This window comes from Macrotis lagotis, chromosome X (assembly GCF_037893015.1).
Source record: "Macrotis lagotis isolate mMagLag1 chromosome X, bilby.v1.9.chrom.fasta, whole genome shotgun sequence".
NCBI classification, from domain to species: domain Eukaryota; kingdom Metazoa; phylum Chordata; class Mammalia; order Peramelemorphia; family Peramelidae; genus Macrotis; species Macrotis lagotis.
The window spans coordinates 595195752-595220671 of NC_133666.1; the positions used below are offsets into that span (position 1 = coordinate 595195752).

The 24920-nt window shown below is 37.6% G+C and overlaps 1 protein-coding gene across 2 annotated transcripts in view; it reads right to left on the reverse strand.

Annotated features, from left to right (window-relative positions):
* The window catches only part of CYRIB (CYFIP related Rac1 interactor B), a 203044-nt gene that overhangs the window by 166289 nt on the left and 11835 nt on the right, over positions 1 to 24920 (reverse strand). The window contains exon 1 of one of the 2 annotated variants that reach the window (XM_074202269.1): positions 13835 to 14343. The exons of the other annotated variant lie outside the window; for it this stretch is intronic. Within the exon in view, the coding sequence (XP_074058370.1) occupies positions 13835 to 13852 (18 nt within the window). The 5' untranslated portion in view covers positions 13853 to 14343. Of the gene's footprint in view, positions 1 to 13834; positions 14344 to 24920 lie in introns of those variants that run through there. 2 annotated transcript variants of the gene reach the window in all.

Here is a 24920-nt window from a genome sequence, read left to right on the forward strand (position 1 = left end):
ACCAGGAGGGGATGAGATCAAGGGCACAATAGAAGGGTTGACATTCACAAGAAGGTCTGTCTCTTCCTTCAAGATCAAATAAAATAGGATAAGATTGGTGAAGCCTTAGGAGGTTTGAAGGAAGCTGAGGTTGGAAGCTCAATGGCCCTTTGATCCAACTCATAACTGAATGAGAATTTCCTTCAGCCCCTTCTCTGATAAGTGGTCCTCCAAGGTCATTTGGTGAAAAAAGTTCAGTGAAGAAGAACCCACTATCTGGAAGGAGGAAGGTTGCAAAGGGAATGAAGGGGCTTATGGCTACTGATCTCTATATCTAAAACTCATGTTCCTTATCCTCTTCTCCAGATTCTTAACTGACATCCAGGCTGGATTACAGGAAAGAGACATTGAAAGGGCTGTATGCCCCTCAACATATATAGTATAGTGGAAACAAAAAAAAATAGAGAGGAAGGAGAAGAATGTGATTGATCTACCCCTAAGAGAATGTTCAGAGTCCCTTCCAGTCCTAAGGTTGTGTAGATGGAAGCTGTGCAGGGGGCTGTTAGCCTAAATCTCACCCAGATCTGCTACTTACTAAATGTGACTCTAGAAATATAATTTAAAAACTGAACCTCAGGTTCATCATTTTTAAAATGGGAATAATAGGGGCAGCTAGGTGGCACAATGTATAGAGCACTGGCCCTTGGAGTCAGGAGGACCTGCATTCAAATCTAGCCTCAAACACAATACTTAAGTATTAAGTAATAATGAAGTAATATTTTTTAGCTTGGGCAAGTCACTTAACCCCATGGCCTTGCAAAAAAATAATAAAATGGGAATGATGATGATGATGATGATGACTGATTCTCAAGTTCATCATCTTTAAAATTGGAACAATAATAATAATGATGATGATGATGATAATAATGATGATACTTGCATGGGGATCTTACAAGGAAAGTAAAATTCCTCTTTGTATAAAGGAGAGCTTATTGTCATGATGCAAAACTATATCCTCCTTTTGTTCAGACCCCACATCTTTTCCACATCCTGCCACCTTGCACTGAGAGGTAAACTATTTTACCCTGAAGTGGGTGGAAACCAAGAAAACTTTCACAAGAATAACGTCAGAGGGCTCTAACACTCAGCAAGGCCCTCTGGAAAGGCTGATAATAGTCACCTCAGTCATAACCAGACTCAGAGGGCTAAGAGTAGCAGAAACCTTTGTAATGTAAATTAATGGTTTCTTATGTTTTAATTGAAAAACAGCCAGCTGTGGAAGTAGCATTCAAAGCTACAAGGAAGGAGGTGGGAGAGAAGAGGAGAGTGGGAAGGGCCCTTCTGAATACAGTTTATTTGGGTGCTCTCTTAATCCAGACTCTGGATAGAATAGATATGACCTAAACATAGCAAATAATTGTACTGCTAAATACTTTTGATCTGGAAGGAACCTCAGAGATCATTTGGTCACCATTGTCAATTTACTGATGAAGAAACTGAGGTCCAGAGAAGTTAAGTAACTTATTTAACTCAAACAAGTTAGTATTAGAGTCAGACCTAAAACTCAGGTCTCCTGAATCTAGCTCAGGGCTTTTTCAATTATGCCGCATCAGAAATACTCTCTAGATAGTAAGAGGGAAAGCCTGGGAATAGGCTTATGATTGTATAACTGTAATTAAAGTCTCTTAGCTACATTATCTCACTTGATTCTCCCCCACCCCCTGCAGGATAATGAGGGCAGAGAGCCTCATTTTTGACTTTATATCCCCAGAGTACACAGTGCCTTTTTCACCTAACAGTTGACTAATAAATTGATTCCCTTGATTCCCTTGTCTGATTGCTAATTAGGCTTAGCTAAACACCTGTCCTGAATCACTCCTACCTACCACCTGCCTCCTTTCCTGGAAGCCAGTAGGTATAGGGTTGGACTTTGAGTCAGAAAAACATGACTTCAAATCCTGTTTTAGACAATTACTACTGTGTGTGACTTTGGTAAATTATTTAACCTCTGTCTACCTCAGTTTCCTGAACTGCAGGATAAGGATAATAATAACTATTCTCAAGATTATTGTGAGAATTAAAAGAGATAAAATATGTAAAGAACTTAGCTCAGTGCTGGTATATATAGTAGGGGCTTAATAAATGCTTGTTTCCTTCCTTCCTCCTATTTACATGCTAGCCTTGTGGAGTCCACTGTAGCTGCAAGTTATATAATCTCCTTCAGACCCTCACCGAAACACCGAAACATAGCAATCAATCCTTTTATATCTCACTAATCAATTCTCTATCCTACTTAGAGGCTAGACCAAACCCTTTCATGCCTCACAGAGCTTGCCACCATAGCCCTCATCCTGCTCTCTGTTGAGTTTTCTGGACTTCAGACCTGATGCTCTATCCCAGACTATCTCTCCTATTTGAATGTGAACTCCTAGATGTAAAGGACTTTGATGTCTTTATGTGTCCAGTCCTTAGCCTGGCATATTATAGATGTTTCATAAATATTCCTTGAATTGCAGTGGCTAGTTCATGAAGTTGCATTAAGGAAAACAATGTATGAAAATATACTTTATTATTCTTTTTCAAATGAAAGAACAGAGACTCTGAAAGAGACATTTTTGGTCTTTCAATATCAAGTATCATTAATACAATGAATGAATTGGAAGCTTACTTGCCTTTTCCAATACAGACTTCCCTAATTAAAATCAAGGATGTGTACTTGTCTGGATCTATAAACCCAGACTACTCAATGAAAATGAGCTTTAAAGAAAATAGATTAAGTGTGGGTAGAGATTGGCTAATAGAATCTCAGAGGAAATGATAGTAGCTCTTCAAGTGAGAACTGCTTAACCCTTGTACAGTAATTTCAGAGGACCAGTGAATATGCAACAGTTCTATTCCTTTCCAGAGTCAAGTCAGTGAGTAAGCAAACATCTCTTAAGCTTCTGCTACATACTAGGCATTGTATTTTTTTTAAAAAGGCAGGAAACATACCCTTTGACCCAGTAATTCCAATTCTAGGTCTATATCCAGAAGAAATTATTAAAAAAAGAAAAAAGTCCCACATGTTCCAAAATATTCATAGCAGCTCATTTTGTAGTGGCAAAGAATTGGTAATTGATGGGATGCCCATCAATTGGGGAATGGCTAAACAAGTTATGGTATGTGAATACTATGGAATATCATTGTTATATAAGAAACCATAAATGGTCAGACTCAAGAGAAGCATAGAATGACTTACGGGATCTGAAGCTGAGCAAAGGGAGTAGAACCAAGAGAACAATGTACACATCAGCAACAACATTGTGAGATGAACAACCTTGATGGAAGAAACTCCTCTCAGTAGTCCAGAAAGCTAAGACAACTATATTTGACTATGGACTATATTATTCCCATCCAGAGGAAGAAAAACAAAACAAAACAAAAGACCCAAACAAACCCCTTCTGAATCTGATGAACATTAAAAATTATCTCTTATTTATCTCTTTCCCTTTCAATACTAATTCCTCATACCAAAAATTACTAATTTGTAAACACGTTTATTAAAATAAAAAAAAGGCAAGAGACCCTTCTTACTTTCAGGAAGTTCATAGCGTAAAAGAGGGAGACAACATGCAAACAACTATGTCCAGCTAAATAATTGGAGACAATAAAGAGAGGGAAAGCACTGACATTAAAGGCAATAGGGAAAAGTTTATTTTGTAGAAGTTATGATTTTTAGCTAGAACCTAAATGAAGCCAGCATGCAGAGATGAGGAGTGAGAAGATTACAGACAAGGGAGAACAGTCAATGAAAATACTCAGGGCAGGGAGATGGAATGTCTTGTGCCATAAACAGCAGGGAAACTAGTGTCACAGAACTGCAAAATATACAGGAGTGGGGGGGGGGGGAAGTAAGATGTAAGAAGCCTGAAAAATAGAATTGAGTCAGATTATCATGGGCTTTTAACTCTAAAAAAAGAGAATTTTTTTTATTTGATCCTAATGGTAATATAGAGCCACTGGAGTTTATTGACTTGACTTATGATATGGTCAGACCTGAGCTTTCAGAAGATCACTTTAACAGCTGAGCAAAGGATGAACTGGAATAAGGAGAGACTTGTGGTTGGAAAATCAACAATAGACCAGGACTAAGGTGACAAGGGCTTGCACTAGATTGATCACAGGATCGGAGGAAAGGGACATATATGAGAGAAGTTACAAAGGAAAAGGCAATAGGTCTTGGCAACAAATTGAATATGGCAGTGAAAGAAAATGAGAGGTCAAAGATGATATAAGCCTGGGAAAATGGGAGGAAAATTTAGAACTGAAGAAGTCATCTGACTTGCTTGAAGATCTACTGTGAGAGCAAAACCCCCCTCAACTCCAACACGTGGCCAACCCACTATTAGGACGACTGTAACTGTTAGGAATTTTTTTCCTTAGCAACTTCTACCATTGTTTCTAGTTCTGCCCTCTGCTTAACCACAGCAAGTCCCTTCTTTCAGCTTAATCCTTCCACTGCCAGGTTTTGAAACTTTGAAAACAACTATCCTATTCCCCCTTAGTCTTCTCCAACTAAAACATTTCCAACTCCTTTGATCAATCTTTACATAGCATAGCTTGTCTCAAAGCCCCTGGCCCTCCTCATTATCCTCTTCTGGACCAGTTCCTGTCTGTCGGTGTCCTTCCTAAAATGTTTCATCTAGAACTGCATGCAATACTTACAGAAATGTAGAATTTGGGGGTTGGAAGGAACCCCATTCAAGCTCTAGTTCCTGTGCTCTAGGTGTGTGACTGGATCAGAACAGAGGATGACAGGACTATCAACTCCAATGGTCCAGAAATTGTCTCTCTTAATATATCCTTGGATCATATTCATGTCATACTGTTGACTCATATTGAACTTGCAATCCATAAAAACTCCCAATTTTTTTCAGAACTATCATCTAACCAAGTTTTCTATACTTGTAGTTGCTCTAAAAAAATGTTACACCCAAATGTAGAATTTTTTATTTTTTTCTATGAAGTTTCATCTTATGAGATTCATTCTAGCATTCTAGACTCTCATCTTTTTTGTATCCTGATTCTTTCATCCAAAGAGTTAGCTATAGCTCTCTCAGTGCTGCCAATGTATAATCTTGCCTTCTATGCCTTTCCTGTCACTGTTATAAATATTAAATGGCACAGGCCCCAGATCCCTGGGGCATCCCCTGGAATCCTTAATCCATGTGGTTATCAAGCCATTAATTAATTCTGAGTGTAACCATTCAACTGGTTCCAAATCCACCAAGAAGTACCCTTATTTAGTCCATTCTACATCTCCATTTTGTCCATGAGGGGAGTACTTATGTCAAAAACTTGACTGAAATCTAGGCAATATATCTTAAACTGAGTTAAACATAAACTTTTGTAGGTTATCACTGAATCATAAATTTAGAGCTTGATGAGACTTTAGAAGAGTTTAAGAAACTTAGCCAGCTATTAAGTATAGTTACCCAACTACTTCATACATGGGACAGGAAATGAACTCTGGTCTTTGTGACACTTTACATTATTCCACATATCTGCCCCAAATTCAATTTGCCTTAGTCAGAAATCAAACCCAGATTATCTGTTTGGAAGGCAGTTGTGCTAACCACTATACCACCAATACTTCTCAGAAAATGATTAGCAGTCTAGTGACCTTACCAAAAAGGGAAATAACTTTAGTCCATCCTAACCTGGGCTTAATGAATTCATACCCATATCTTTGTATGTCACTTTACAATTGTTCTAAATTTCTCGAAACTTAACTTAAGTCAATTACAGTGGAACAAGTAGAATTTTCTTCTCTTGTCCAATATAAAAATAGTGTAAGAATGTTGACTGCATAGGAGCAGCTCCCTGGATGATTGGTCCTATGCAATGGACAGAAGGCTAAGCCTGGAGGTAGAAGATGTTAATGTAAATTCCAGTAAATAAGTCTCACTATCTGGGTGACTATGAAATGGCCTCAACTCCCCTTAGCCTATTTTTCTTCTGTATAATGGAAATGGTGATACTTACACCACACCAAGCTCATGAGGTTGTTATGAAGAAAGTACTCTGGCTACTTGTCAACTCTGCAGAAATATGAGCTATTGCAATTTGTCAGTGTTCCTCTTTACAACTGTCAAATAACAAGTCTGAAGAGTTTGAGGGAGAGTGAGGTATTATTGGAGCTAGAGCTGGAGGGGACTTTTTTAGTCATTCCATCCCCTGGCCCTGTTTCTTTATTCACCAATGATAAGGAGTTGCCTTCAAACATATCCAGAGTCCCTCCAAATGCTAAGTTTCTGTGAGATTAGGTATCTCAGTTCTGATGTCTCATGTGCCTCATCTATGCCCCCTTCACATGCACCACCACTAGGTCTTCTGACTCCATACACAGGGCCTTTTCCTGAGTATTTAGCCTGATTTGTCTTCTACTCTAGCTTTGGAATCTTTCTCCTTTGAGAGTCATGCTATATTCTTATGGTCCAGGTGTCACCACTTCCAGCAAGCCATCCAAGAGGCAATAACTAGATGGAGTGATACCTGGCCAAGTTTCTTGCTTGTTATTAGCAATGACTATGAATGCTTAGAAGTCCTTCGAGGACCTGGGAGAAAGCAAGGATGAAGGAGGCAACCTGGATGGCAACCTTCAGATGAGCCAGAGGGTGCCTGATGTCAGAGCCAAGAATATGGAAGAGGAAATCTGGGTAGGAAAAGATAACAGAAAGGCAGAGGATCCAGACAGGGATGTGAATGACTAAACAAAGATCAGGAGGAACAAATGAATATGTGAACATGGAGACTGGCCTGAATGAAGCTCTAATGAACAAGTTCCCACAATTAAAGACAACAATGCAAAGGGTTACCAATGGGACACTGAAGAGCCAAAACAATCAATGTCTTTGATTAAGTACTGATGAAATTCTCCATCAGTGCTTTAATCTGCGTCTCCCTGGAGTGTTTAGCTTTGCAGTGTTTTCAAAGAAAACACTTTTGAATATGCATTATTTCCCATACCACTAACCAGAAAGCTTGGCTCTCCTACCCAGCTCTCTCAGGCTTCAGAGCATTTAATAATTTCCCAGATGAGAGAACATAAGAGACAATAGCAACTTCAAGGATTCTCGTCTTACTCACGTTTGGCTCTTTTCTTCAGACTTACAGAATCATAAAATCACTGAGCTGGATAAGCTCTTAGCAGAGAAACAAAAACTGGACATTAGAACATGGAATGTCAGAGCTGGATAGGACATTGGAACATAGAATGTTAGGCCTAGAAGTAACTTTAGAGATTCATTGATTCATTTAACGTTTACTAATTAAAGATCCACTATATGTAGTCACTGGATGGAAAAAATACAGAAACTTAGGAGACATGAACACTGCTCTCATGAAATCTACAGTCTAGTAAGATCATCGAGCACAGTCCCATGGTTTATAGATCTGAAAACTGAGCCCTAGAGAAGTGAAATTACATGTCCAAAATTCATGTACCTGGAAGAACCAGGGACTGAAGACAAGGTCTTTTGACTCCAGACACAGGGTCCTTTCCTGAACATTTAACCTTCTTTATCTTTTACTACAATTTTGGGTTCTTTCTGGTCTGAAGAAGAGAGGGAGGGAGGAAGGAAGGAAAAGGAAGGAAGGGAGGATTTTTATTAAGCAAGGAATGAAGAATTTATTAAGCATATAGTATCTTCCAGGTAATGTGCTAAGAGCAGATGGAGTAGAAGGATTGCTGAACTTGGAGTCCTATATTCTGAGTCAAAATCCTGTCATTTTCTAGGCATGTAGCTCTAGACAAGTTACCTAACATCTCTGAAGCTCAATTTCCTTATTTAGGTTTATATTAAAAAAAAAAAGGATAAGGATACTTTTACCTACTTCACTGGGCTATTGCTAAGCAAGTATGATATGTGAACTATAAAGTAATTCATAAATGCAAAGTGTTATCACTACATCTGGATGCTGGTTTGGTGATGATACTATCTAAAGTCAACTCTAGTCCTGGACTAGGATTGCCTTTATGTTAGTCTCTAAGCCTAGAGTTTTATCAGAGTTAGTTATGTGTCACTGGTCGAGTCATTTAATTCTTTGGGTCTCAATTTCCTCATCTGTAAAAGGAGAAAGTTGCCCTCAAAGACCTCTAAGATCCCCTCACAGCTCTAGAGGTAGAGAAGACTCTCTTAGGGGATTGCTGTATATCTGAGGCTGAATCTGAGGCCTTCAGTCTTAGGATATAAAGTGGGAAGAGATGTGTGGTGACCTTCTGGAGCTTCCATTTCTTATCATTTAACTCAAAACCAGACTTCCACTTTATACTCCATCCAAGCTAGATCAGGGAGGCAATATGCCATGGTGGGAAGAATAGATTGGAGTAAGACCCAGCTCTACCTCTTCTTAGTTTTCATGCTAACCTCTCCATTTAACCTGCAATAGTATGGTTTAGTGAGCAGAGGGCCAATCTAGAAGTCAGAAAGTCCTGAATTCAAGTCCTATCTCTAAAACCTACTGGCTGTGTGATCATGGCCAAATAATTTAACCTCTCAGTGCTCCAAGACAACTTCCTAAGACTATAAGGTAGATTTATACCTATTGAATTGGCCAATAGGACTGAAAGAGAAAATAACAAATGTCAGAGGGAACATAGGGAAAATGAGACATTAATGCACTGTTGGAGATGTGAAATAATTCAAAAATTCAGTAGAGCAATTTGGAACTATGTTCATAGGACTCTAAAATCATGTGTACCCTTTGACCTAGTAATGCCATTGTTGAGTCTATATTTTAGAAGAGATGAAAAATAGGAAGAAAAAGGATATATATATATATATATATATATATATATATATATATATATATATAAAAGGACATTTTAGCAGCTCTTTTCTGGTGGCAAGGAACTAGAATTTGAGGGAATGCCCATCGGCTGGAGAATGGCTAAACAAATTGGGGCATGTGACTATTCTGCCATAAGAAATGATGAACAGGATGCTCTCAGTAAAACCAGGAAAATCTTACAAGAGCAGATGTAATGAGAAATGTACTATGTACAAAGTAACAGCAATATTGTAGGTTGATCAGCTGAGAATGACTTACCTTTTCTTAGCAATGCTGTCACCCAAGACAACTCTGATAATATGTGTGATAAAAAATATTATCCATCCCCAAAGAAAGAGTTAATGGTATCTGAAAACAAATTGAAGCTCTTTTTTAACTTTATTTTTCTGGGGTTTTCTCTTTTTTGGGGGGGACGCTATGTTTACTTTCACAACATGACCATTATGGAAGTATTTTGCATGAGTACATATTTTTAACCAATATGAAACAAATTGTTTTCTCACTGATGGGGAGTAAGGTGGGAAGAAGGAAAGAAATCTGAACTCACAGTTTTAAATGAATGTAAAAATTTGTTCTTAAATGTGATGATGGGGAGGGGAAGGAAGACTATTAGAAAGAGAAGAGTCACAAGTGTATATTAGTGGAGGAAAGAAGTACTCACACCACTGAAATCACTGGTCCTTCATATTTTCCACATTGTCTTTGAGCTATCTTCATCCCCCTATAACTTGATATGTACCACTTTCCATGACTGTATCTTTTGTTCTAGCAACTCTCTCTTGCCCATGATAAGTACTTGTAGCCACATTGAGTAAGATGTTGAATTGAATTGAATTACTGACTTGAGTTCTGTGATCTTGAGAGGTCTGTAAAATGGGGATAATAATACCTTCCCTACCTCACTCAGGCTTCTGAGTATGAATCAGATAAAATGCTTAGCTTTGTGCTTTATTAAAGAAAGGTGTTATTATATGTGAAAGTGTTTAGGTGCTTTTAAGAGCTATGAAAATTGAGCTATTAAGGGATTATCATCTTAAATCTTAATTTTGGAATAGCTTCTGCAAGTCTTTTCAACAGTGAGTTATTTTTTGGATCAGATCTGTGATTTCATTGATGGGGGGGAATTCAAACAAGTAAACTCCTACCAAGACAAACTGGCCCCTGTTCTGAATGCTTGAAACACTAGAAGTGACTTGCCCTGGGTCACCCAGCTAGCTGTATATCAGAGGTAGGATCATTGATTTAATAGCTGAAAATGACCCAAGAGGCCATCTTAACCTAATCTTTTGCATCTTACAGGTGAGGATCTAAGGCAGGTAGGACTTGAACCCAGGTCCTCTTAACTCCAAATCCCACACTTTCCTCTGATGACAACTTTCTGTCCACCAAATCATTCTATTTAATAACAGGAGTAAGCAAAAAAATAAAAATCAGCTGGGTCCAAATTACTCATCTTTACTACTGTGAACACAACTCAAAGCCTGTGTCTTAGCAGAATTAGGTCAGAAGCCAATTCTTTCCGTATGAAAGATGACAAGTTTTAATCTCTTTATGCACAAAACTATTACAAATGAAGCAGAGAATCATGGCCTCCTGCTGACATTGGAAGGAAATTTAGAGGTCATCTCATCTTAGCTGCTTATTTTACAGGTGACAAAACTGAGGCCCAGAGAAAGAAAATGATACATTCTATACTCACCTAGTAAGCTAAGAGGCAGAATGGACTCTAGAACCCAAGGCCTCTGCCTCTTAGGTCAGGGAGTATTCTTTCCCATACAACTTGCTGCATTTGACCTTCAAACCTTTTAGATCAACTAAACAATACAAATTACATATATCTTCAGTTTTCCTTTAGTAACAACATGGGGAGATTTATGAAAATAAAATACAAGAACAGGGAGTAGGAAAGGAGTTCTATATGTGGCATTCTCAGGCAGACTGATTTTCAGAGCATAATGATGTGTTATAGTTAGAAGCGAAGTAGTAGAAACAAAGCTTGTATCCAATGATTAGGAGTGGCTAGATAAATTGTGGTGCATTAATATGATTATATATTATTGGACAGCAAGAAACAGTGAGGAATTTAGAGAAGCATGGAAAATGTAATATGAACTGATACAGAAAAGCATCAATATATACAAAAGCTACAACAAATGAAATGGAATGAATAATAAAACAAAACTGAATATTATATAATTAAAATAATCAAGTATGGTTCTAAGAGATTAATAAATATACCTCTTTCTTTGTGTGGGAAGGATAAGTGACTGAATAAGATATTACATCTAGTGTCCAATGTGATTTTTATATCATTGATTTTTTGTCTAAAAATAAGGTTCACAGAATGGGGAAAAAGAGAATGAGACATGAGTATAATAAAAAAGATACTTACAAAATGTAAAAAGAATTTGTTTCTTATAGTAGAAGGGAGAGTTATGTATACAGTAATGATTCATTTAATTAATGAGACTCTAACTTTCTAATCCTCAGAACCAATTTATTCATTCAACAGTCATTCCTTAAGCACCTACTATAAGACTGGCACTCCCTTGGAAACTGGGTGTCTCTAGACCTGAAAGGCACTCCCTCCTAACCTCTATTCCTTAGAATCCCTAGTTTCCTTCAAAGATCATCTCAAACACCATCTTGTTCCTGAGACTTGTCTTTATCTCCCAGATGCCAGAACCATCTCCTCCCCCATCAAAGTAAATTTGCATTTATTTTGTATACACACACACACACACACACACACACACACACACGTATATACAAGTATGTATGTGTATTTCTGCCCCAATGAAATGTAACCTCCTTGAGGGTAGGGCCTAATTTAATTTTGTCTTTATTTCTGTCCATCTCTTGGGTGTCAGTCCATATCTTCCTGACTTCCAAGTTCTATTCATTCTGCCTCATTGTTACAATTCATGGAACCCCTACTGTAGAGTAAATTCCAAAGAACCGAAGTTGAAAATCACCCAAAGGATAAGAAAAAGGCACAAGGTAGGCATATGTGGCTCATAAACATTATAATTATGAAAAAGAAACAGGAAAAAATATGTTAAAGATATGCATAATTGACAAAAGACAATGGGCCTATCATGTAACAAGAGCATGGGCATCCCTCATGCTGCTTATAATGTGAGAATTTAAGGAAACTCCTCATACACTGCTAAACCCCTATAAAGAATTGAAGGGAAGGCATGAACAAAGAGTTACACAGGATAAGAAAGTACTGACAAGCTGTAATCTATTCTTCATTGATAGAAAGAAACCTTGAAAGAGAATAGAAGGTCCTGAAGGGCAGGAACAACTTTATTTTTGCCATATGCATACATACACATACATACACACACACACACATTTCCAATGACTCAAATAATGCCTGTACATTGTTGTTGTTCAGTTGTCTCAATTGTGTCTAACTCTTCATGATCCCATGTGTAGTTTTCTTGGCAAAGATACTAAAGTGGTTTGCCATTCTTTCTCCAGCTCATTTTAAATATGAGAAAACTGAGGCAACTGTGTGCCTGGAGTCACACAGCTAATAAGTGTCCAAAGTCAGATTTGAACTCAGGAAGAGGAGTCTTCTAGACTCCCATTCCAGGGCTCTATCCACTGTGGTACCTAACTGCCCAAATTTATTCACGTCTATAGAAAGATAGCACTTGATAAGTACTTGCTGAAGAAATGAAGATTGAGATCATTTTGAGTATGAACTTACACAGACTATATATAGGTAGAGGAATTCTCAATCACATTCAGACTATGGACCATAGGATATGAATCAGAGAATGTTAGAACTGGAAGAAATCTTAAAGCTTTGAATATTTGGGGGGGGGGGGGAAGGTATTTTAATGATCATCCAGTCTAATCCCATTCATCTTCCCATTTTTAGAGACTGAGAGAAGATGTTTATGCAAATATTTTCACCCATGTTGAATACTACATAGTGATAGAATCTCAAGGCAAGGTTGAGGATCCATTGATTTCTGGTTTTGTTTAAAACACTTCATTAACAAAAGAGAAGGAAGTACTACCCTACCAGTAGTTAATCTACAAAGGTTTACAACAGTAGAAAAGGAAACATTGAGAAAGCCTAGCTTAGGCAGAGAAAAGGCAAGTAAAAAAAATACATCATTGAATATTGATGGACCTTTATAGTACTAGAGAATCTTGGAGTAGAGGGGAACTTAAAAAGTACAGAGATCATCTAGAGGACACATGAACCAGAAATTCCCTGTAAGACATCCCTGAAGAATGGTCACCTAGCTTCTTCTAGAAGTTCTCCAGTGATAAATAACTCATTACTATCAAAGTCAACCAATTCCATTTTGGGACATTTCTAATCGATAAGTGGTCACCTCAAGTCTCTAAACCTTCCATTCTATTCTGCATTCAAAGTTCAAACTGATCTTCCCAAAGCATAGGTCATATCACTCTTTTATTTGGTAATCTTTGGTGGCTCACTATTACTTCCAAGTCAAATATAAGACCCTGATTGGCTTTTTTTTTTTTTTTAGATCTTTTAGATCATTAAGTGTCTGAGGTCCAGATTTGAACTCAGGTACTCCTGACTCCATGGCTGGTGCTCTATCCACTGTGCCACCTAGCCACCCCTCCTGATTGGCTTTTGAAATTCTTCATAACCTGGACATTTCATAACCTTCTACTGTTCCTAACACAAGAAATTCCATCTCCCAACTGGGCATTTTCACTGACTGTCCTCCCTGCCTTGAATTGTCTCCTTCCTCTACCTCCTGGCTTCCCCGGCTTCCTTCAGTCCAAACTAAAAAATTCTACCTTTTGCAAAAAACTTTTCCTCATCTCCCCTCATGTAAGTGCCTTCCCTCTGAGATTCTCTCCAATTTGTCCTATTTGTAATCTATTTTGTACCTAATTGCTCATCTATTACCTCTGTCATCAGAATGTCCTTGAACAGAGACTAGCTATTATTTGTGTTTTATTTTTGTCTTTCTTTGTAGCCTCAGCTAAATATTTAGTAAGCCAAATATTTCATACTTACACATAGTAGGAGCTTCATTGATTTTCTTGATTTTACTTGACTTAGGAATTCCTACTTCCCATCAAGTTGAAACCTGTCTCTGATTTTTATATTCATTCCTTCTAGTTCTGATATCTGTAACCTTGGATAAGAAACCTAATCCCCTTTCCGCTTCAGAATCCTTCAGGTATTTGAAAATAGCAGTATGCCCCACCCTGTCCTGCATTTCAAATGTTTTCTTCTCCAGGCTTAAACATCTCCAGTTTCTTCACTCTAGTCTCATGTGACAAGGTGTTGTCTTTTTCTCACTTTACATATCTTTCTTCCAACTTGTCCCTGTCCTTACTAAAATGGGGCAACCAGAAAAGAACTCAAAATTCCAGATTTGGTCTGAGTAGGACATAGAACAGGAAAAATGTCACCTCCCTCACTTCTCTTGTTTTAGACCAGAGATCTACAAACAATATTACCCAAATCAGATTAAAATGTAACCAGCAACTATTTAACTAAATAAAATTAAAAAAATAGAGAATGTTAATTGATGGTTTTCTTTATCAATGGCAACAGGGATCTTTCTGTAGGTTTTAGAGCGCCCCGCCCCCCATTTCTAATAAAGTCTAAGAAGTAGTCCTTTTTTGGAAGCTAAGGCTCACAAAAGACTTAGGCAAATCCAATAAACATTTTATCAACATTTATTCACCCTCTGTGTGAACAGCCTGAGGCAAAGCACTGTGGAGATATAAAGTAAGATTTTTCCTCAAGGAGCTTATAGTCTAATGGAAGATGGTAAAACTGATAGTAATACTACACAGTATTTCATCTGTAGAGGAGAACTAAAAAATAAAATGTTACAGAAGGGATTAAGAGAAAAAGTCTTCATCAGTCTAGACAATAAGAGAAAATCTCATTTTGTTTAAGCTTTAAAAGATTGGAATTCAATGGTGAAGGGAGGAATAGAGGAAGGAACAGCCTAGGCAAAGGTCCAGAGGTGAGAAAATGAAGCATATAGGGCACTGAGTCGCCCACTTTGGCAGAGATCTGAAGGGGATATAAAAGAAGGATAAAGAAATAAATCTGGAAAGGTAGAAACATCAGGTTGAGGAGGATCCTGAATGCCAGGCAATGCAGTCTGAACTTGACTCTGTAGTCAACATAGAGAGTCACTAAACATTTTGAGCAGCAGTGATGTGACCATATCTATTAAGTATGAAATCATCTCTTGCCCAGACTTTTGCAGTAGCCTTCTAATTGATTTTCCTGCCTCTAGTTCTCCCTATTCCAATCCACCTTCCACAAGGCTACTAGAGTATTTTTTCTAAAGTTCAGAACTGATTCTATCATCTGCCTCTTTATGACATTCCAGTGTTTCCCCATTTCCTCCAGAATCAAAATATAAAGTCTTCTGCTTGGTTTTTTGGGGGGTTTTTGTTTTTTTTTTTTAGGTTTTTGCTAGGCAATGGGGTTAAGTGGCTTGCCCAAGGCCACACAGCTAGGTAATTATTAAGTGTCTGAGACCGCATTTGAACCCAGGTACTCCTGACTCCAGGGCCGGTGCTTTATCTATTGCACCACCTAGTCACCACCTCTGCTGGTTTTTGAAGCCCTTCATTACTCAGCCCCTTGTGGCCTTTCCAGTCTTCTCTCTCATACATTACTCCCACTGTATATTATATAGTCCAACCTATTTATTTATTACTCATGAATTGTACTTTGTCCTATGCCTTTGCCTTCAACTCTACTTCTCAGAATATCCAACTTCCTTCAAAACTTGGCTCAAATACCACTTTCTTCAGGGTTCCTTCCCAGGCAGCTGGTGCCTTCCACTCTAAGGTCACCTTCCATATACTTCGTATGTATTTTGCATACACTTAATTATATTTTTGTGGTGTCCTCTATTAGAACAGTGACGAGGGGTGGCTAGTTGGCATAGTAGATAAAGCACCGGCCCTGGAGTCAGGAGTACCTGGGTTCAAATCCGGTCTCAGGCACTTAATAATTACCTAGCTGTGTGGCCTTGGGCAAGCCACTTAACCCCATTGCCTTGCAAAAACCTAAAAAAAAAGAACAGTGAAGAGTAAAATGAGCAGAACCAAGTGAACATTGTATACAATAAAAGCAATATTATTTTCAGAACAACTTTGAGTGAATAAATTATTTTGAATCTTATAAATAACTAAACTGTAAAGGACATATGAAGAAATATTTAATCTGCATCCATAGAAAGAAGTGATAAATGAAAATTTGTATAGAATAATTTTACATATCTGTACATACATTTATATGTATGTATGTACAAATATATATGTATACCTATACATATATATCTATAATTGGGTCTAATGGTAGCCATTTTAGGGCAGGGTAGAAGAAGAGGAGGAAAATTTGCATGATAATTTTATTGGACATTTGAAAAAAATAGAAAGTTTTGCATAGTAGTTTCAACTTTTGCAATTTTAGCCTTTTGTTATACTGCATTATGTAAATGATGGTTTTATTCCATAAATTAAAATTAAATTAAATTTAAAAGAATGTAAGCCCTTTAAGGAAAGTGAGTATTTTTGCTTTTCTTTGTATCCGCCAATATTTGGGGAATATATACTTGTACTAGGCACAAAGTAAGCATTTAATAAATGAGTATAGACTAATAGATTGATCATTCTGTTAGCAGGAGGCACTATATGCCCCCATATCTTCTTCACATGAAATATTATTCTACTACTCTACCCTTTACTTATATTATATATTTTTTAAAAAGCATTACTTTACATTGAAATTTTACATTAATTCGATTTACCCTAGAAGATTCAACCCATTCTGCTGAGACCTTTTTTGAAATCTGACACTGCCAACCAGCATGCTAGCTATTCCTACAAGTTTTATATCAGAAACAAATTTGCAAGTATGCCATCAATGCTTTTATCTAAGTCAATGATAAAAATACTGACCAGAATAGGCCCACAAATAGAGGTCTCATACATTCTACTACAATCTAAATTGGCATTGATGAATTAATTGTCACTTTTTGGTTGTTCAACTATTTCTAAGTAGACCTAAATCTCCAGCTCATCTCCCATCTGTGTACAAAAATATGACAGAAACTTTGTCAAAAGCTTTGCCAGAAGGGGTGGCTAGGTGGCGTAGTGGATAAAGCACTGGCCTTGGAGTCAGGAGTACCTGGGTTCAAATCCGGTCTCAGACACTTAATAATTACCTAGCTATGTGGCCTTGGGCAAGCCACTTAACCCCATTTGCCTTGCAAAAAACCTAAAAAAAAAAAAAAGCTTTGCCAGATATAATTGGTCTATGACTTTCCCCATGAGTTCTTCATTTATAAGCCCAAACTGCCTTTCTCAATGACCTTTTCTCTTTCTAAGCACTAACAATACATTCTAGATATTCTGCCAGGAACTAAAGTCAAGCTCATAGGCCTGCAGTTTGAATGTTCTACCTTCTTCCTCATTTTGAAAACTGAGATATGATCCATTTCCAATTCTACAGCAGCTCTCCTCTTCCCTACAATTTTCCAAACACTGCTTTACAATTTCATCCTTGAGTTCTCTCAGTAGTCTGGGATATAGTTTGGTCAGGGTTGGTGACTTGTGTGTATTAAGCATAGTAAGGTGCACCAGTACTATCTTCTTCTGTGACATTGACCAAGTCATAACTTTCTCTGGGCTTCAGTCCTCTCATCTGTAAAATGATGTATTGAATTAGAGCAGGGCTGTTCAACCTTACTTTTAAAATTTTTTATTGAAACAATAGACAAGGGAGCAGCTAGGTGGTGTAATGGATAAAGCACTGGCCCTGGAGTCAGGAGTACCTGGGTTCAAATCCAGTCTCAGACACTTAATAATTACCTAGCTGTGTGGCCTTGGGCAAGCCACTTAACCCCACTGCCTTGGGAAAAAAAAAAAAAAAGAAACAATAGACAATATATTTTATTTGCCATTTTAATGTGAGCTCTGCCATATCTCAGCTTTGTTTACTAAAGCATTTAGTAAACCCACAGGGGGCCTCATAAAATCACATGCAGCCCACAGGCCACATTTTAGACAGCCCTAAACTAGAGAACCTCCAAGGTCCTAGACAGCTACATGTCCTCTGTTGCCAGGATCTTATCTTCAGGAGGACTTTCCAAGTTTCCCCTCCCCCCTCCATTTCTTGCTGCTAGTGTCTTCCCCTAGTGTCAATTTGGTCTACAGCTTTTATAGATCTATACATGTTTTCTCCTCCATTAAAATGCAAGGTTTTTAGGGGGTGGATAGGTGGCATAGTGGATAAAGCACCGGCCTTGGAGTCAAGAGTACCTGGTTCAAATCCAGTCTCAGACACTTAATCATTACCTAGCTGTGTGGTCTTGGGCAAGCCATTTGCCTTGCAAAAAAAAAAAAAAACCCTAAAAAAATGCAAGTATTTGGGGACAGGGATTATTTTAGCCTTTTTTTTTTTCATTTCTAGCGACTCAAGTATCTGGGACATAACAAGTACTTACTAGATACTTGATTGATGGAGTTCCCATTTGCCTGGGTTTAAATTCCTCAGGCAACCATTATTACTTCCAAATCTTTTGCCATAATTCCATAAAATGGCAAATAGCCCCTCTTCCAAGTGCCACTTGACAGAAGACTGACCAAGAAACCAAAGAAAGGAAGGCTGAAGGCAAAGAGCTCTTTTCTGGGCACTCAATAAATATTCACTGAATCCATTGAACTATATCCCCAGTTGATATACTAATCAGATTTAAAATAGTTGAATTATTCTCACTTATTCATTCCATAAACATTTATGAAGTGCTTACTCTCTCTCTCTCTCTCTCTCTCTCTCTCTCTCTCTCTCTCTCTCTCTGTGTGTGTGTGTGTGTGTGAGTCCTAGAATTGACTACAAAAACAAGGGGAAAGGGTTTAAATATGAACTTTTCAATTCATAAACCATTAGAACTGGGAGTCCTGATACAGATGCCTTGAGGGGCATCTTAGTGTCTCTAGAAACTCAGCATTTCTGAGATCTGTTTTTAGTTCAAACCACCCATACACTGATCCAGACAATAACAGCTCTTGGCAAGATATAAAAAAGCAGAAACTGGGTTTTTCGTCATTCAAGAATCTGGGTTATAACCATGGACAACTCACTTCTCTTCCCTAGAGTCCTATTCCCTCTTCCACCTGCTGAATCTCATCCTTAACCAATTTCCTCCAGTAACCCTTCCTGACCTTCCTTGAACCCCATACTTCCAGATTTCTCAGGCACACTTGCCATGTAATCCTATCTCTATCAGCTCACTGAGGAAAGGTCACACCCTATACCAAATTTTCAATTTTGCCATCTCCCAGCAATATAGTCAATAGAGAATTCCAAATGGTTTATTTCACTAAATTACTGAATTATCATATTTCCCCATGTATAATATGTACCCTTTTCTGAAAATTTTGGAGTCTAAAAACTGGGAGCATCTTATACAATGGTTGTAGATTTTTTTCTTGCAATTCCCACTTTTTTTGCACTTGTTGTCTTTGCTCTCATTGTTTTGCATTTGTTACTGGTTTTGCTGGTAACAAAGGTTATGTTTTGCCATGTTCTGCCCAGAAATGGCTCAGAAAAGATTTTCATACAGTGCTGAATTCAAATTCAAAGTGATCCAGTTTGCAAAAGTGAATGGAAATTGTGCTGCTGAACGTAAGTTTGATCCTCCTCTAATTGAGAAAATTTGTGACTGGCTACAGAAACCTGACTGAAAACTCCACGACAGAAGAAGGCCATGAGAGGCAAGTCAGCCAAATGGTCTGATTTCAAGAGGGTATGGAAGATCTGGAATGGAGAGCAAAGGGCCATTGGAATTCCTGTATCCACAAAGGTGGTTCAGAATGAGGTGAAAAGAATTACTGACAGAAAAAAAAGTGACTGATTTCAAAGGAGGTCACAATTGGTGCTTCAGGTTCATGAAATGAAATGGACTAAGCATGAGTATATGCACCAGACTTGTCAAAAAGATGCCTGAAAGCTATGAACAGAAGATCCTTGAATTTCATGATGAATAAAACTTGAGTTCAATAACTTTATGTAATTTTTTTTCAAATTTCAGGCCCCAAAATCAAGGTGTGTCTTATACATGAGAAAATGTGGCATCTCTAAGGCCTCTTATATCTAACACTTTAGGATTGTCTAACAACTTCTTAGAACTTTCTTCTTCTTCTTCCTTCTTCCTTCTTTCCTCTTCTCCTCTCCTCTCTCCCTCCCCCTCTCCCTCCCCTCCTGTCTGTCTGTCTGTCTCTCTCTCTCTCTCTTTCTGTCTCCCTCTCCCTCTCACTCTTCTTCTCTCTCCCTTTCCCTTTCTTTCTCCTTCTCCCTCTCCCTCCTTCTCTTCTTTTTGTTTTAAATAGAGGCTGTCTGAAATCCCTAGTCACTTAGACTCTATCATCCACCAAAATTGACACATCTAACCCAAGGTGTTTCTCGGAAAGCAAAAGTATTTCCATGTCTACCATAAGGCCCTGACCCTGTAACATGGGGGGTGGCCTAAAAAAGAAGAAGAAGTAACTGCATTTCCTCAGTAGGCACTGGCAAATGAACATATTTCTTTTTATCTAAGGGGAAAGGGAAGAGCAGATGCTAAAGTTTCTCCCAAATACCTTTCAAAACCCTTTTTGAATTTAGTGTAACAAGTCTCCTTACAGGTCCCCTAGGACAGACAAATGCATTACAGTTGTTACTTCATAGTAGTGATCAGACAAAAACTTTTATTAGAAGGAATAATCAGTTAAAAAGAGCCAGGACCATTCCTCTTTCCCCACAATGTACTTCAATCTATTACTAGGCTTTTCACTGAAAGTTCTGATTTTGGGGCAAAATAGAAGCACCTATTTTTTAATATTATCTAAGTTGATCCACACAACAATCCTAAGAAGTAGGTGTTATTATTCTCACTTTAAAGATTCGGAAACTGAGGCAAACAGTAGTTAAGTGACTTGCTCAAGGTCACACAGATGTGAATGCCTGGGGCAGGATTTGAATTCAGGCTTTCATCACTGTAGATCCCCCTCCCCCAGGAGTTGGGGGGGGGGTAGGTTTAACTATTTACTCTGTCACTTAGTACCTGGGAGACTTTGGGCCAGTCACTTCAGCTTCATTGATCTCAGACCTCTCATCTGTAAAGTGAGGGAGTTAGAATAAACAATTTATATAGTCTCTAGAACATTCCACGTTCTAAGGAGCCTTCAAATTCTGACATTCCATTTACTTTGTACTAATGTTCTATATTCTATGTATGTTTTCTAAGAAACTTTCCAGGTCTATAGTTATATGCAGGTAAAAATTCTTCCATTCCAGTTATTTAGTCTGTTAGTGTTCAGAGGCTTGCTTAGGCCTTACTCCTGGTTCCTTCTACAGAGGAGCGTATATGTATAGCTTATACCCTATAGGAGGTGGCCAGAACTATGAACATTGAGAAATGGGTGAGGAAAATTGATGCTAGTGAGGCAAATGAGCCCCAGAGAGACTAAATAACTTCCATGAAATCACAATTCAAGTTTCTGTGTGATAATAGGCACATAATGAGTCTAAAAGTATTGTCCAGCTCTCAGTTCAAGAACACTGAGTATCTGCTAGCTACAAGCACATGAATATTGAGGATATCAGTCTAGATGTTTTTTCAAACATTTCAGAGTTACAGAATTTTGGTGCTGAAAGGGCTCATTAGAGACAGGTCATCTGGTTTAGGGGTTCTGAATATTTACTGTATAATAGACCCCTTTGGCAGTCTTTAGCAGAATATCATCAAAAATATTATCAGAATAATATTTTAAATGTACTAAATATAAAAATATTAGAATAGTATTTTTAAATGTATTAAACTATATTAAACCATAAGGCAATTATATTTGAGTTCGGTTGTCAAAATAATTTTTAAAAGCAAATTTATTGACTCTAGGCTAAAAAGCCTTTAACACTAGATCCTATCACTAAAAATCTAGAATTACCAAATTCTGGTCTAATCTCCTTATTTTAGGGATGAGCATAAGGCCTTATCCACAATTGCACAACTCAGCAGTTTCAGAGCCAGGGTTAGAATCCAGGGTCCCTCAAAAGACAGTCTTATATAGTTCCATTATGCTACCCTGTCATTTTAGGTAATTCAGAAAAAAAAAGTTAAACCCTAGATGCCTCCCCCAAAAATTTCTTTTTGGAGTAGAAGCCATTTAATTCATGTTATAATCCATTCCAACACAGAAACCAATATTTTCTCTCCCCATCCAAAAATGTTCAAGATTCTAAGACATTAGGAAAATCACAGAACAATAAAAATTTGGAGCTGGAATGAACTTTACAACCATTATCTAATCCAGCTTCTTCACTTTACAGATGAGGCAACTGAGAAACACAGAGGTGAATATAACTTGTCCAAGGACACCCAGTTATCAGGAGAGATAACTTTTGTAGGCTTTTTTTCCCTTCCTACCCACCCCTTTCCCACCACTGTTGGCTGGGAAGCAGTTTTATTATGTCTAGAGATCAACACCAATGTGTGACTTACTTAACTACTCATTTATTTTTGAGAGATCAGGTCAAGTTATAAGTATATAAATTTTTATATATGCTTCCCTTTTCCCCTGCATTTCAGCACTGACATTTTGAGAAATACAAATTGGGAAAGAGAGATTTCCACTTTGAGATAGGGGTTAAGAGGAAGGCAGCCGAGCATCAGTTGGCAGAGGAGTCTGCCTCCTATAATCAAGTTTTCAGAGCAAACTGGGAGGCCTCAGGCTTTCAGGATAAACTCAAAGAATCTTGAGTCAATAACAGGTGCATGATTTGCATGAAGAGCAACAAAGATAGAAATGTCCAAAATCTACCAGCTGCTCTGACATAAGCAATAATCTGCTTTTATTCAAAGGAAATCTCACCAAAGCAGTCTTGAATAGGTGGACTGTCAGCACCCTACCCATCAGGACTTTTATTTTTAATACAACTCCACTCATTTAAAAATGGCCCACAAGGTACAAAACCCTCAACTAGAGGTTGAGGGATACATAAAGATGAAAAACAATGAAATACATTTTTTCCAGTCCTTTCCTCATAATAGCCCCAACATGCCTATTTTTCATATAAGGAAACTGAGCCCAAATAAGGTCAAATGTCCAGGCTAGAGTTAAACCAAGAATAATAGGGGTGAGAGGGTAGATTACATGTATAATTACAGTGGTCTTTCTACTATACTAGTTGCCTCCTATTTAAATAGGAGTTGTTCTCAAAGAGTCATCAGTCCAGTAAGAAAGATAAGGTTCACATACACATAAGGCATAGTAGAGAATAGGTTGGGATGGACAGACTTGGTGTCAGGAAAACTAGTTTCTGGTCCAAACTCTTATCTTCTTGGTAAAGTTTATTAACCTCTGAACCTCATCAGTTTCCTCATCTTTTAAACAGAGATAACAACTAGCATTTTTATATTATTTTCATCTTTGCAAAGCTTGATACCTGTTATTTCATTTGATCCACACAAACTCTATGGAGTAAATGCTATTTTATACCTATTTTTATGCATGGGACAACTGAGACTAAAAGCAGTTAAATGACTTGCCCAGGGTTCCACAGCTAGTAAGTACCTGATATAGGATTTAAACTTCAGTTCTCCTGACTCCAAGTTTAATAATCTTATCCACTGCAAAATATGAACTGGGCTTAGAAGGATGCATAGAATTTCAGCTCTCAGAGAGGACTAAAAACTGCATCTAAGTACAAAGGATATCATTGTTTAAAAAAAATAAATATCCCTACTTCCATTCTAAGTTCCTCCTAAAACTAATTTCTTAACCACTGCATCAGAGTAGTTTGATACAATATGACTGCCAGCTTGGTTCATCTTGGAGTTCTCCTAAGAATATTTTTCTTCCCACCCCGCCCCTCCCTGCACAGAAGTGGTGAGTGATGGTATGTGCTTATGTAAGCAAAATGCATTGCTCTGTGGTGTAAGGAAAGGTTTTTCTATGTTTAATAACAATAAGTGCCATTTGTTTAGTATTTTAAGGTTCACACAGGTGCTTTCATTACATTGTTTCAGTCAGTCTCATATCACCCAGTGAAATAATCACTATAGGTATAATTATCTCGATTTTTACTGATAAGAATGATGTAGCTGGTTTTCTTGTTCCTTTGTGAAATCAGTCTCATTACTTTATAATTACTGTATACACTGAGTGTCCCAAAAGTCTTAGTACAGTATTATGCTTTAATTGCAATTAAATTTAGGCCACTAAAAGTCAAAATTGCATCAAGACTTTGAGGATACCAAAAGATAGGTATGGACAGTTTGGGACAGAAAGAAGTCTGGAAGAACAGATGGCTGGACTGATGAATGGGATGATGAGAGTAGAATTGGATAGATAATGGATGGTCTGACATGTTCTGGCCAACTTTACAATTGTAATAACAACTCACATTTTTTGAGCTTTAGAGTTTACAAAGTATTCTGATGTAATAGTACACTCAATTCAAATTAACAAGTGTTTCTTAAATGTAAATCAAAAAGCCCTCAAGAGGCTTACATTCTATGAAAAGCAGATCCAATATATATACAACTAAGTATAACACAAGGGTTTGGAGAGAAAAGGGAGTACTCCCTGGGGAAGTGGACTAAAGATGATCTCTGAACACAGAACTGTTTTACATTTTTTATTATGAACTAAATCTGACACAAGCATGAACATTTCAATAAAAATGAAAAAAAGAGAACCATATATGAAATTATATATATATACATATATATATATATGCAGTCTGAGTTATCTAGAGTTTGTTGAATTTAACATGGCACCAACAAACTTCTCCATCTGCAACAAAGAAAAGTTCTGAACTTTCTTTTTGACATATTTTGCCTAAGGTCATATAGCTAGGTAATTATTAGGTGTCTGAGACCAGATTTGAACTCAGGTACTCCTGACTCCAGAGCTGGTGCTCTATTCACTGTGCCACCTAGTCACCCCTTTTTTGATGTATTTTTTAAATGTTTTCTTGACCGAACTAAGATAAAGATTTAGAAAGGTAGAGAGGTGTGGATTCCAAGGTTGGAAAAATAGCTTGTTCTTATGCACTAAGACAGAAGACAGAAGAAAAT